A 12,984-nucleotide genomic window follows, 5' to 3' on the forward strand; every position below is an offset into this window, starting at 1 on the left:
TGAGAAGGGTTTTACAAGGGCGCTTTTTTTTTAAAAAAAGTGTTACAGGAAACATGACTTTCCATTTTGAATTAAGTTACACAGCTGATGATGGTTTAGAAAATGTCCTGGTCTGTGCTGTATCTAGGGGTGGATTTACAGAGGAGGGGGGAAGGAAAGGGGGTGTAATCCCTCTTTCCAACATGTAGGGTACATCTGACTTGGGATAGATTATGCCACTGTGCAGCCATCACTCTCTTCTCCAATTCTTGTCAGCATTATGGTTGCATCTAATCTTTATATGCTTTTATCACTGGCTCCAGTATGCTACATGAGAGTTGCTACAGAAAAAGTTTCTTAGAAGGTAATTGCTTTCTTGAAACAGCTGTAGGGCAAAAGTGAAAAGGCTGGAGTGCTCATTCTTTACTGGTGTAAATTGCTACTGTAACATTCAAACAAATCGTAAAGTGATGTTTCTTGAGAGCTGAGACTTTGCCCCAGAGTGTGCTCTGCTGTTCTAGGTGATGCAATCAAAATTAAAGCCTTAGTTTGTTTTTTAGGAAGTCTGATTTAAGCTCTTAGAAGTCACGAAGCCAGTTAGACCTATTAAATAAAGAGAGCTTTAAGTTCAAGTTGTTAGGGACTGTAAGCAACTAAAAAACCACCTTCTTTTTTCTCTCCTCAATCTGCAGAGTGACAAAAAAGAGAAAGCAAACAGACATGAGTGTTCAGATAATTATGTGAGCCGGAGGGAAAACTTTAGTATTTCCTTCTTAGCACTTGGTGATTATTCTGCAGCTGGAAAAAATGCCAAACAACCTCCAAAAATTAAGTACTCTGTGTTATAAAACAGCAGAGCTTGTGATGCAAGACCCTTATTTCATACCATCACAGAGACTGTTTTCCTGTCATCTTGTGCAGTCAGAAGTCCTTGTTACCATGCAAATCTTAAATCATTTGATTAAGCATATGACCAATGGTCTAAAGTCAATGGCACTACCAGCACATTAAGTCTCTGGTGTCATATTTTTCCGAACAAATTTGTTACCACTTCTAACTTCGGTATGTTGTTGTACATTATGGACCATTTCCTTATTCTCTTACGGAATGTCATATAAATTTTATAATTTTTGGCTGCATGCTTATTTTGGAGAAGTGAAATGTTATTCTGAGAATGACTAGGCTTTTTTCTACTGACTGTTGTTTTGGTTTTTGACTTTCTTCTTTAGGAAGCCCTGAGTGTAGCCAAATTGCAAGTTGAGATGGGGGCCCAGGTTCTTGACATCAATATGGATGATGGGATGCTGGATGGCCCTGCTGCAATGACCAGATTTTGTAACTTGATTTCTTCAGAACCTGATATTGCAAAGGTTGTAACTGAGTCACTCCAAAGCACAATAAAGAACGTTTTATTGAGTTGGAAATTGCTTTTCAGAAAATTTTGAAACTGATTTATTTAGTAACCAGTTTAGGTGCTTAATAAGCAGATGTAGGTGTCCCCCAAGAGGAAGAGGTACTGTAACAGGGAAGGCCTTTGGGGGAAACAGAGGTTTTAACATTCTCTATCTGATTTCAGCTAAATATATGCCAGTCCTTTCATTGGTTAGAAAAGCCGAATGCAGGTTCCTTTTGCAGCAGTTATGAACCATAATCTTTATACTGACGGTGCATAACAGTATTGCTTTCCACAAAATTGCTATGGATATAGAATGGCTTTAAAAGATACTTCTGCAAAGTACATTCTTTGAAAATGAGTATCTAATTCAGAAACACAAGACAATGCAGGGAGAAGTAGAGGTCTCTATATGATATGTGATGGAGTTGCCAAAGAAGCTCTTGAGTTAAATTTGCTCTGAGTTTTGCATTTAAAGCAAAGAGAATCTACAAATACCTCTGGAAACTTTTTATTCATAAATGCTGATTAATGTTGTGTGCATTTTTATGTATAAACGGGTGAACAGCATGTGGAACTCTAATTCATAAACTCATAACTTGTATGTATTCCCCTGGCTTACTTCTCTGTTATTTACAGGTGCCGTTATGCATTGACTCCTCCAACTTTTCAGTGATTGAAGCAGGTTTGAAATGTTGCCAAGGGAAATGCATTGTAAACAGCATCAGTCTGAAGGAAGGTGAGGAAGACTTTTTGGCGAAAGCAAGGAAAGTTAAGTTGTATGGAGCAGCTGTGGTTGTCATGGCTTTTGATGAAATGGGGCAGGTGAGTGTTGCTTTAAAGGAGAGGTATTTTTATTCTGGAGTGCAAGGCTTTCTTCTGCAAGACAAAGTTGTTTTGTTTCACTGACATAGGTGATTCATAGAGGTCTATATAGTCTTAGCAATAGTTTTGACCTTGATATGTAAGCATTTCTTATGGTGCTCACATGTTTGAGGGATCCGAGTACTGCTCTAAGTGTAGCTCTGCTAGCATAAGAGCGTGTCTCTTGCTGTTCAGCCATGCTGAACTCTTCCTTCCTTCACAGAAGATTTTTTTTGGTTCAGAAACTGAGTTTTGCATGAGAGTGGAATCTTTGTGAATTAATTTAGTTATGTCAAAAAACACATATTAAACTTTGCATAGGATGATGAAATGTTGGGGAGCAAAATTGTTTTTAATGAGTTGAGTCAAAACTCCAGGTACAGGTATGGTGATATTTTTAATACAAGATTCTTCTATATAATGCTTTGCTAATATTTGTGATGTTCAGATTCCCAGTCTTGAGTCACTGGAACCATAAACAATTTCTGGGGCGTTTATTTTTTGTGTTGTCTATACGTTTCATATCAGAATTCTTTTTCTCCACTAGGCAACAGAAACAGAAACCAAGATTACAGTCTGTTCCAGAGCTTATCACCTCCTTGTAGAAAAAGTGCACTTCAATCCAAATGATATAATACTCGACCCTAACATTTTGACCATAGGAACTGGAATGGAAGAACATAACCTGTATGCCATGAATTTTATCAATGCTACTAAAACCATAAAAGTGAGTTGTAAGCTTGTTTTAATTTGCAGTATTTTGCTGAGGTTTCTTAAAACCCCAACCACCACAAAACAGAAAAACACCCCCCACCCCCAAACAACAACACCACCACTGCAAAATGATACACATTTAAATTAGCAAGGGGGACTATTCCTCTGAAGTGCAGCCATTCCCCAATATTGCTGTATTTCCAGTAGAACTTCAAATAGTTCTATAAATATATTTCAATCCATTATCTCTACTGTAAATATACTATATTAATTAAATGAGGTAACCATCACATTCATGTTCTAGCTAAAAGGACCTCTTTGAAGGTACATGAAAACTGCCTTTTAAAATTAATAAAATTTCCGTTACTGTGGAAGGAATTTGTGCAGTAACATGGCTTTTTATTTAGCCAAAATGTGTGTAAGGAAGTACAGCAGTGAAGAGCATCACCTGAATGCTCAGCCAAGGCAGTGGCACTGTTGTGTTTCACAAGGCAACTTGATTGGTCCAGAGATGCTGTCAGTAGCAGTCTGGGGCTTGAACACCCCACAGGCTATTTTGTCACCTTGGGACTGCTGGAAGAGAGAGTGCACCCTTGAGGTTTGCTGCTCAGCTACAGCCTGCTCCTGGGACATGCAAGCAAGCAGGTTGGCTGCTCCTGTTCCTAGAGGAGTGGGGGGTGGAAGAGCCGTAAGTAGGTCTGCATGGGGAAAATCTGGAATGCTGCTGTGGGAGGACTGATAGGTTTAGAGTAGCACCTATGACTATGCAAACCACGATAGTTGCTTACACATAATTAGGCTGGATCTTTCCTTTTACTTGTATTTTTTTCTACAGAGATTTGAATTGCTTTTTATGAATTTGATTAACTAGAAGGAACTGGAACAGGGAAGAGATAAAGGGTGCATAGCCAATGCACCGCAGCTCAGGGGCCAGCTGTTTTATGGACTGAATGCTTTGCTTAGTTTTCCTTCATGGAAAGCACTTTTCTAAAAATCTATGTGCAATTCCTATAGGAAACACTGCCGGGAGCCAGGATAAGTGGAGGTCTTTCCAATCTCTCTTTCTCTTTTCGAGGAATGGATGCCATTCGAGAAGCAATGCATGGGGTGTTCCTTTACCATGCGATTAAGGTATGATGTGCTTTTGGCTTCCCTATGTTTGCGCTTGGCAGGTATGCAGTGCAATGTCTGACAGCCCTAGTTGGGGGATTCTGTATGGTTTTTTTCAGTATGGTATGGACATGGGAATTGTGAATGCTGGGAATCTGCCAGTGTATGATGATATCCACAAGGAATTGCTACAGCTGTGTGAGAATCTAATCTGGAACAAAGATCCTGATGCGACAGAGAAACTTTTACATTATGCTCAGGTAACTTCTAATTTTAAGCTTTGAATAGTAGTTAGCTTAGCACTTTGGCTTTATCATGTCCCTGTTGATGATTGGTAGAACAGCCTATAAACGGCACATGTCAATCTAACAGTGGGTGTTAGAAGTTACTAATGATACTACAAGTGGTTCAGTTATTAATATAGAATAAAATGTGAACTCTGTGATAGATTGAGCCTCTCTAATTTCATAGGTGCCTTGAAAGATCCTGCACCGGAGTTCTTCATATGCTTCAGGAGACTAAGCTGCACAGACGTTCTTTAAAAAAACAAACAAACAAACAAAAAAACCAAACCAACCCAAAACCAATAAGAAGCAAAAAATCCCAACCAAACTCCCTCCCAAACCAAAAAAACCCTCACAAACAAGCAAAAAACCAAACAAAAATCAGAAAAGGTCAACCCACAACCGAAGCAAATCTTGGTGCTGGAGCTTAATTGACAAGTGCACTGTGGGAGACAAAGAATAAACCTGTCTCTCTAGTGGTAATGGTTTGCTTGGAGTATATGCAAAAGATGAAGTAGTTGCTTGCGGTTCCTGGCTGTACCATAGACTTACAGTTCATGTAACTTATGTCAAGAGTGAAGATCAGCTATTCAGTGTTTTTGAGATGCTGTAATGATGGTGGTGATAAAAGACAAAGATTATACACCTGAAGGTTTCCAGATTATCAGCCATTAAATGACTGGTGAAATTCTGTTCTGAACAGAACACACAGCAAAAATCTCTCTGGGTTAGGTGGCTCTTAGATTTAAGTGTACAAGAAGGTTTGCATGCCCGTTTTGTAGCTCCTGGAGGTATTATTTCTGTGCACAGCTTCATTTGGTTTGTAGTTTGCCCTATGGTGGTGCGTGCTTTTTAGGAACGATGGCAACATGTTGAAAACCAGTACAGGAAAACTCTCCCTATCCCTTGTGCTTAGGCTATTTTAGATGGTGCTCTTCGTGTCTAAGCAATTCACCTGGGAGTGATCTTGTCTGTATAAGCAGAATTTTACCATTAGAGTATTCAGGGTTGCATAAAGAGGAAGAAAAAAAAGAAGGGGAATTAGAAAGGGATTGCTTTAGCAGTGTTTCTGCAGAAGGCAGAATGTGAATTTAAATGGAGCATTAAAAGTAGAAATGGAAGTGGATGACGACTCCTTCTAGGTCTAGAAGTTTGAGAAGCCATGGTTGGAATCTCTGCTCTTATTCATGGTGGTAGTTTTATTGTGGGAATAAAACAGTCCCCAACTGAAAAAGAGAGACTCTTGATTCAAAACATCTTTAAAATTTAACTTAAAATATTACAACTTTCAGGTTTTCACTGGAGGTAAGCATCCTGATTTGGGTTTCATCTTGGCTCTGGACAAATGTGAGAGTCCAAATAGATAGTCGCTTACAGCCAATGAGAAGGATTATTACATAAGGTTTTGGAGTTCGAGGCATATTTCAAAATATTTATTCAGACCTTCCTCTGATATAGTGGAATTGAATGTCTCTAAGTTCTTTTGTCTAAAGGGTTTTTTTAACCCAAAAATGTATTCATTAGTCAGTAAGTGCATATGGTTTTTTATTTCCAATTACGGCAGTTTATTCTGCACAAAAAAACATAAAATGTGCAGTCCCATTTCAAGTATCGCACCTCTAATAGAGCGCCAGTGAAGTTTCCTCCTAGTTCCTTCAGGTAATAGTAATGTACCTTGCCAGTTGTTTGAATGCTAGACCTGTGGGGAAAAATGAGGAACTTAATCCTTGCAGATTTGGGAGATCAGTCTTCATTTGAAGTTTGAGATTAAAAAACATTTTCCATAAAGTGTATAGCTGCTGACATTCTCAAACTGAAACTTTGTCCTATTTATGGCAATTGGAGCTGTGCTTCCAAAGGCAGGTTTTTTCATCCTCAGCATGCAGTATAATCATCCTGGGTTTAAAGATCTGCATGTAGTGTTTGCCGCTGTGGTCACTGCATGCCTACCTTACAGCTTCGTGGATTATTTTTAGGTTGGAATGGTTCCCTTGCTGAAGTGCCTGGCCAGAGGTTGAGGAGCACTTGGTACCTTTTCATTGAATCACAGAAGGACTGAGGTGGGAAGGGACCTCTGGAGATCATCTAGTATAACCCTCCTTCTCAGAGCAGGGTCAGCGAAAGCAGGTTGCTCAAGGCCATGTCCAGCTGGGTTTTTAATATAAATAAGGGCGGAGGCTCTACAACCTCTCTGGGCAACATTTTCCTCCTTTTTTCATTCCCTTTGTACAAACTAGACCTATGAGTAGAATAAGATTTGGCAACAAGAAGCTGTGAAGTTAGCTAACATTTGTATAAACATGAATGAAAACTTGTTCTGGTTTCTGTTCCCGTGAGCGAGATCTAGTTTCCATGGCTTTTCTCATGAGTGAGATCTTGTTTCCATGATTCTTCCCATGGCTCTATCTTTAAAAACTTGCTGACGAGCACTCAACAGTATAGGAGGTTCGTAAGGACTGAAAGATGTCAGATTATGTGGAATAACCGAGGGAGGAAAGGAAATGACTTGCCTGAAGTGTGGTGGTTGGAGTAATGGATAGCATGCTGTTGTGGTTTAACCCGGCAGGCAGCCAAACACCACACAGCTGCTCGCTCGCTCCCCTCCCCATCAGGGGGACGGAGGAGAGAATCAAAAAAAAAAAAAGTAAAATTCGTGGATTGAGATAAAGACAGTTTAATAGAACAGAAAAGGAAGGGACGATAATAATAATAATGGTAGAATATACAAAATGAGTGATGAACAATGCAATTGCTCACCACCCGCTGACTGATAACCAAGCAGTGATCACTACTTCCTGGACCATGCCTCCTATTTATATACTGAGCGTGATGGTATGGAATACCCTGTTTGGGTCAGCTGTCCTGGCTATGCTCCCTCCCAGCTTCTTCCGCACTTGGCAGAGCGTGGGAAACTGAAAAGTCCTTGACTCAGACTACTTAGCAACAACTAAAAACATCAGTGTGTTATCAACATTCTTCTCATACTAAATGCAAAACGCAGCACTAGGAAGAAATTTAACTCTATCCCAGCCAAAACCAGGACACATGCTCTTCCACCAGCCTTCCTGGGGTGGGTGTTTACGAGCTTTCTTGCATTGTGAAGCCCTTTTGGCCTTTGCATTCATAGCAAAGGGGAGTGTGAGGCAAAGAGAGTATGCGAGAGTGTAGGATGCCTGATTGAAAACACATCTGTGATATGGAATAACATAACCTATTCCAGCAGAAACTGAATTAGTGCCAAATTAATTAGAATTTTAAAATTAAGTGTAGTGTGTGGGCCAGGAATCAATTTAAATTATGTTCCCAGAAGTAAAACCCTTAGGATTAGTCATTTCGTCATTTTTAAGAGCGTGAAAATTATTAAACTGCTCCTTCTTTTTCTTTTTTTTTTTAAACTTTTGGTTTTTTACTTTTTCTTTGTTCATTTTGTTTACATCTTCATTGAGGTATATATTCTTTGGGATGTAGACTCTCTAAGGGTCTGTAGTACATCACAGGGGTTTGCAATATGATTTGCATGTTTATAAAAACCCTTTTGAATAATCTAAAACTATTTTATGGGTCAGTACTTGAAATTATCCTCACTTTTCTAAAAGTAAAGTCCGTAGTTGTACTTTTTATGCTTGCAAGCTCCTATGGATGTCTTTGCTCTTCAGAATCATGCACAAGGAGGAAGAAAAGTTGTACAGACCGATGAGTGGCGGAAAAGCTCTGTGGAGGAAAGGCTGGAACATGCTCTTATAAAGGTGAATCTGTGCAGAAAATTGTCCTATCCATCAGGTCTCAGAGACATGGTCTCAGCTCAGACTTTAAGGGACACCTTTGGCTTTAAAAATTCTTCAACAGCCATTCTTTTAAAAGCTATTAATTAATGATGAATAATATACTTATTAAAGCTAATTAAATATATTAATTAACAGAGAAAACTGTGGTGATTTGTCTTTAAACTTCACAAGTTGAAGTCTTTGACCCTTAATATTTTATTCTACTAGTATTGGTAGTAACAACATTTTGCTTTCTAATATATTGCTTTTACTTTCTAGGGGTTTTTTTGATCCTTTAACAGTACTGCACTGAGTGGTACTTGTGCTGAGGAATCAATCTTTTTATGTTTGTTTTTTCTTATAACATGGTTAAGAAAAACAAACCAATCTGTTAATACTGGGGACTCTTGCTTTGAATAACTTTTTATATGCCTAAGAACTACAGTGTTTTGTTTCCGAAGAAAACCTACTTTAAATACACATTTGAGGTATTCTTAAAGTTTAGCAGTATGTAAAGTGTCTGTACTTTCATTGTGATTTTTTGGGGGAAGAAGGCAACTAAATAAAAGCTGTATTTCTAGCAAGATAAAAGCTTCTCAATTTTTTTCCCAGGGCATTGAGAAGTATGTCACTGCAGATACAGAAGAAGCAAGATTAAATCAGCAAAAATATCCTAGACCTCTAAATGTAATTGAAGGGCCTTTGATGAATGGCATGAAAATTGTTGGCGATCTTTTTGGTGCTGGAAAGATGTTTCTGCCTCAGGTAATGAGAAAATGATTTCATATATTTTCCTATTTTGCAAAAACTAGTGTTGTAAACTGTAGCCAAAACATTCTATGCTGGCTGTTTTTTCAGATATAGCACATGAATTGTGAAAATTCAGGTGCTGCTAAGAAGCAGCCCTATTTTTTCTTTACTTTGGAACTTCACTTTCTTTATGTAGTTTTACATGTTTGTTTCCTTTCTTCCGGAGTGTTTTTGCTTTATTTGAAATGCAGTTTAAGTCTGGGCCTGTGAAAAAGAGCAAGAGGGGAAAAAGATCCAAATAAAAATTGCCGTGTTTAGCACCTTCCAGATTTGTGCCTGTTTGTAGCTTCCAATTCTCTTGTGAGTGGTCCGAGAGGCTGCACTGTGAAAGCATGTGTTATGTGTAGACCCTTAGTCCAGTAGGGCCAGCAGCCTGCTACCAGAGAACGCTCTGCAAAGCTGGAATCTGGGTTTGCAAATGAAGTTTTGTTTATTGTTTGAATGGGTATAAAAGAAAGCTATGAGAAATCTGAGGCTATTCCTATACCTGATCTTTATTGTTTATTTCCCCCCCCTCTGTTTATCTACGCAGGTGATAAAGTCTGCTCGAGTTATGAAGAAGGCAGTTGGCCACCTTATTCCCTATATGGAAAAAGAAAGAGAGGAAAGGAGAGCGGAACGAGGCAGCATAGAGGAAGAGGCAAGACACAGTCCTTTGTGCTGTAACTCTTTCATAGCATGCCATGACAAAAATTGAAGTTATTTTTTGCTAATGACATTTATTCAGCTTTCATGCTGGAGAGTTGATGCAGCCATATAGATACTGACAATCTTGGCATAATTTGAAGTAGATCTGAAATTCAAAAAGTGCAGATTTTGTGGAGCTCTGCTTGGTATGTGCTGAAGCTGGTGTCACAAGTTTCCTGAAGGATTCTGTAAGCCTTTGTAGGCCCTTTATACCAGTGTTACTTATTTCTTGTATTTTTGTAGGCATTTAATTCTAGTGTTATTTATTTATGGTACTTCTAAGTTTATGGCAAATGCTTCTACTACTTCTGCCCTCAGTGAACTATGGAACTGCCTTTTGCATGTTCAAAGCCTGTTACTATGTTTCTTTTCATTCAACTCTTCCCTTCCCCCTGGCCTTGACCATTCTCCCAGCTAAACAAACCAAATTCTTCCATCCTTTTTCTTCATAGATCGTAACTTCAAGACCTCTTGTTATGATAGAATATATGCTCATTGCATGTGTAGCCATGACCAAGCTGAAGGGGGCAAGTGTTTATGAAAACAGGGTCTGAATGCAGTTGTCTCTTCATATGTGTGTTTCTACCAGTTTCTGAAGACTACTTTTTATGTAATATATAAAATATATATAATTGAAAATATCCAGTGGTTTTGGGATCCTTGTGGGCCTTTCCTTTATAGCATTTCCTGTTTCACAGCCAACAGCTGGTGATGCCTGAGAATAGTTTTATCAATGCATATACTACCTGTGCATATCCTTGAAGTCATTTCTTCCAAATTTGGTTAATGGAATATGTGATAGGAGCGTTGGAAAATGAAGACATAGGATGTCCCTTGTTTCTCCATACTGACAAGATTCTATTCAGTAGAAAAGAGAGTTCAGATAAATTGGACAAAATCCCCTTTTAAATACTCATTTGCTGTTTCCTACTATATTTATAATGTGATGTGCTTACAGTTTTGGTTGTTAAATATTTTTCTTCTCGTCTTTGTCTGACTTTGTCTGACTATCAAATTTACGTTTCTTTAGTCCAGTGGAACCTTACCTTGTCTTCATGAGTTCTCAGAGACAATAGCTATTATCAGAATCTGGTATTTAACAGGAGAAGGGGGGGGGGGGGGGGGCGGGGAGAAAAAAAGGAAGAATAGCAGAATTTCTCTAAACTGTGATATTTGTATATTTCTTTTGTTTCCTTTCCGTGGATTTTTGAATGGTTCCTAATTCTTCCCTTGAAATCTTCTTACACTGTATCTTTCCATTTGCTGTGGATCTGTTGTGTGATTGTCCAGCATAAATGTAATGAATACAGCAAATAATTTAGAAAGAAAAATTACCTAATAATCAAACCTGACTAATCTTAATGGAAGAAGGAGAATGCCTAAGTCTCTCTTCCCATGCTCTTTCTGAATGTGAAGAAGGTGTCTTCTCTCCAGTATCTCAAGCAGATCTGTTCTCTGGCTGTCATGAGTCACCTTTCTATGTGTCATCTCTCTCCTGCTCATGCTGTTCTTTTTATTTTAATTCAGATGACAATGCCAGTATTTGGCACCTTCTGGTTTGTTCTGATGCTATTTGAAGTCAGTGAAAATCGTTACCCCACTGCTTCCATGAGCAGTGGATTAGGATCTACTGTAAACCCTCTGGAACTTTATTCTCTGGCTAAAAAGAAGTGAAGTGGAATTTGAGAGGCTCTTAAAAAATAGAGCAAGCACTCTGAAGAGATTGTGGGATATTGTGTGACTGAGGAGAGCAGGAGGGAAAAATTAGGGCTTCTGTCCTCCTGCTTCCTCTACCTTCTGCTAGGCAAGGGATGTAGTGCCTTCCTCTTAAAAAAAAAATAGTCATTGTGTAGAGAATTGCTGAGAGAGGAGAAAACAGCTGCGTCTATCTCCAAAGTTCAATGTTGACTTGAAGGAAAATGATTTGCAGACTCTGGTAGCTGATTCGTCTGATGTTACCCAGGCTACTGTAACCTCCAGGACAGTTTTAGTTACAGACTGCCAGGAAATGCAAAGTGTTGATAGTTACATTTGAGGATAAATAGCTGTGGCTGTAGATCTCTATCAAGATTTAAAAAAAGAAGCCCTTTGGATGCGTGCCCAGAACTTGAGGACCTCCTTGCTTGAGACAATTGAAATCACAGTGTGCCCTAAATAGGATTTATTTAAAATAGTGTGTGCTCTGGCCCATGTTGTTTGCTGCCCACCACAGATTTTTCCTTCTTCTCATGTGCAAATCCAATTTTTTTTTTTCCTTGGATATCAATCACTAGTTAAATCATGAGTAGTTATTGGGTATGATACATGTGGGCAGCACTTTTTGTTCTTCCCCCAGTCCTTGATTAATCTTTTACGTTCCAGCAGTATATTTTCAGCTGCAAATTTTTTTATTTATGTACTGAGGTGGCTCACTTACAGACCTCCATCTTGCCTTCTCTGTTCCCCGGTCTTCTGTAAAACAGGAGCACTGGGGAGATAATAGATTTTAGTAAACAGCAGCATTTAGGACCATGGGAAATGCTAGTATCACTCTTAGTAATATAGTAATAAAGTTTTTTTCCCCCAGAAAATAGCAACTACAGAAGGCAATGTGGGCTCACAAAGTAGAGAGCTACTCGATACTGTCCAGAAATACAGCATGCTTCATAGAAGGATCTAATCCTCCCGTTCTGCCATCTGCAAAGGAGACGAGATACCAGCTGGAAAAATATTTTGTGGTTTCACATAGAATATGCTTAGGTTTCCACTTTATTTAAATTCTGTGCAATTTAAGTAGTCTGATGCAGGATCAGATGCCAGTAACAACTCAAACATGGCACTGTGGTAGCCTGGAGCTGCTCCAAATGACAACGCTGATTATACAACTAAAAATGTATTGCAAAGGCCTGTGTCCTGGTGGAGAATTGCTATAAGAAGTTCTACTGGTGCCCTGCTGGTAGGACCCCTTTGTCAGGCCTGAATGCCAACTAGCCTAGGACCAGTTTGTGACAGTACAGCTTCCCTCCTTAAAGGAGATCCTTTTTCCAGCCTGTTTATTCAGTCTGGGTAGTCTGAAGTAGCCTGATCACTTCGCTGAAATGTCTCCCTTGGTATTCGTGTTGAATAAAAAATTAGTCTCTTCTGCTTTTGCTAATTCCTCTCATTCTTCTCAGCATTGCATTGAAAGATTGTTCTTGATGCACAAGCAGGCATGTAATTATGAGTGCTCATACCCTCTTGTTCTAAATATTTAATCTATTTAAATTCTTTATTGGTGAGGTTTATATTTGGAGCAGAGGTACCTTAGTTCAGTTATTGCACTGCACAAAATGCTATCCAGATCTGAATTTTTTTATCTGCTATTTTGTTTTTTTAAACACAGATTTTTGAATAACATGCA

The 12,984-nt window shown here is 38.8% G+C and overlaps 1 protein-coding gene across 2 annotated transcripts in view; it reads left to right on the forward strand.

Annotated features, from left to right (window-relative positions):
• Positions 1 to 12,984, forward strand: part of MTR (5-methyltetrahydrofolate-homocysteine methyltransferase) — a 52,415-nt gene that overhangs the window by 21,473 nt on the left and 17,958 nt on the right. For both annotated transcript variants that reach the window (XM_075146528.1, XM_075146529.1), the window contains exons 14-21: positions 1,209 to 1,349; positions 2,012 to 2,197; positions 2,784 to 2,963; positions 3,965 to 4,081; positions 4,180 to 4,320; positions 8,001 to 8,090; positions 8,721 to 8,873; positions 9,451 to 9,558. In XM_075146528.1, the coding sequence (XP_075002629.1) occupies positions 1,209 to 1,349; positions 2,012 to 2,197; positions 2,784 to 2,963; positions 3,965 to 4,081; positions 4,180 to 4,320; positions 8,001 to 8,090; positions 8,721 to 8,873; positions 9,451 to 9,558 (1,116 nt within the window). The remainder of the gene's footprint in view (positions 1 to 1,208; positions 1,350 to 2,011; positions 2,198 to 2,783; positions 2,964 to 3,964; positions 4,082 to 4,179; positions 4,321 to 8,000; positions 8,091 to 8,720; positions 8,874 to 9,450; positions 9,559 to 12,984) is intronic.

Source organism: Calonectris borealis, chromosome 3 (genome assembly GCF_964195595.1).
Source record: "Calonectris borealis chromosome 3, bCalBor7.hap1.2, whole genome shotgun sequence".
In the NCBI taxonomy this organism is placed as follows: Eukaryota; Metazoa; Chordata; class Aves; order Procellariiformes; family Procellariidae; genus Calonectris; species Calonectris borealis.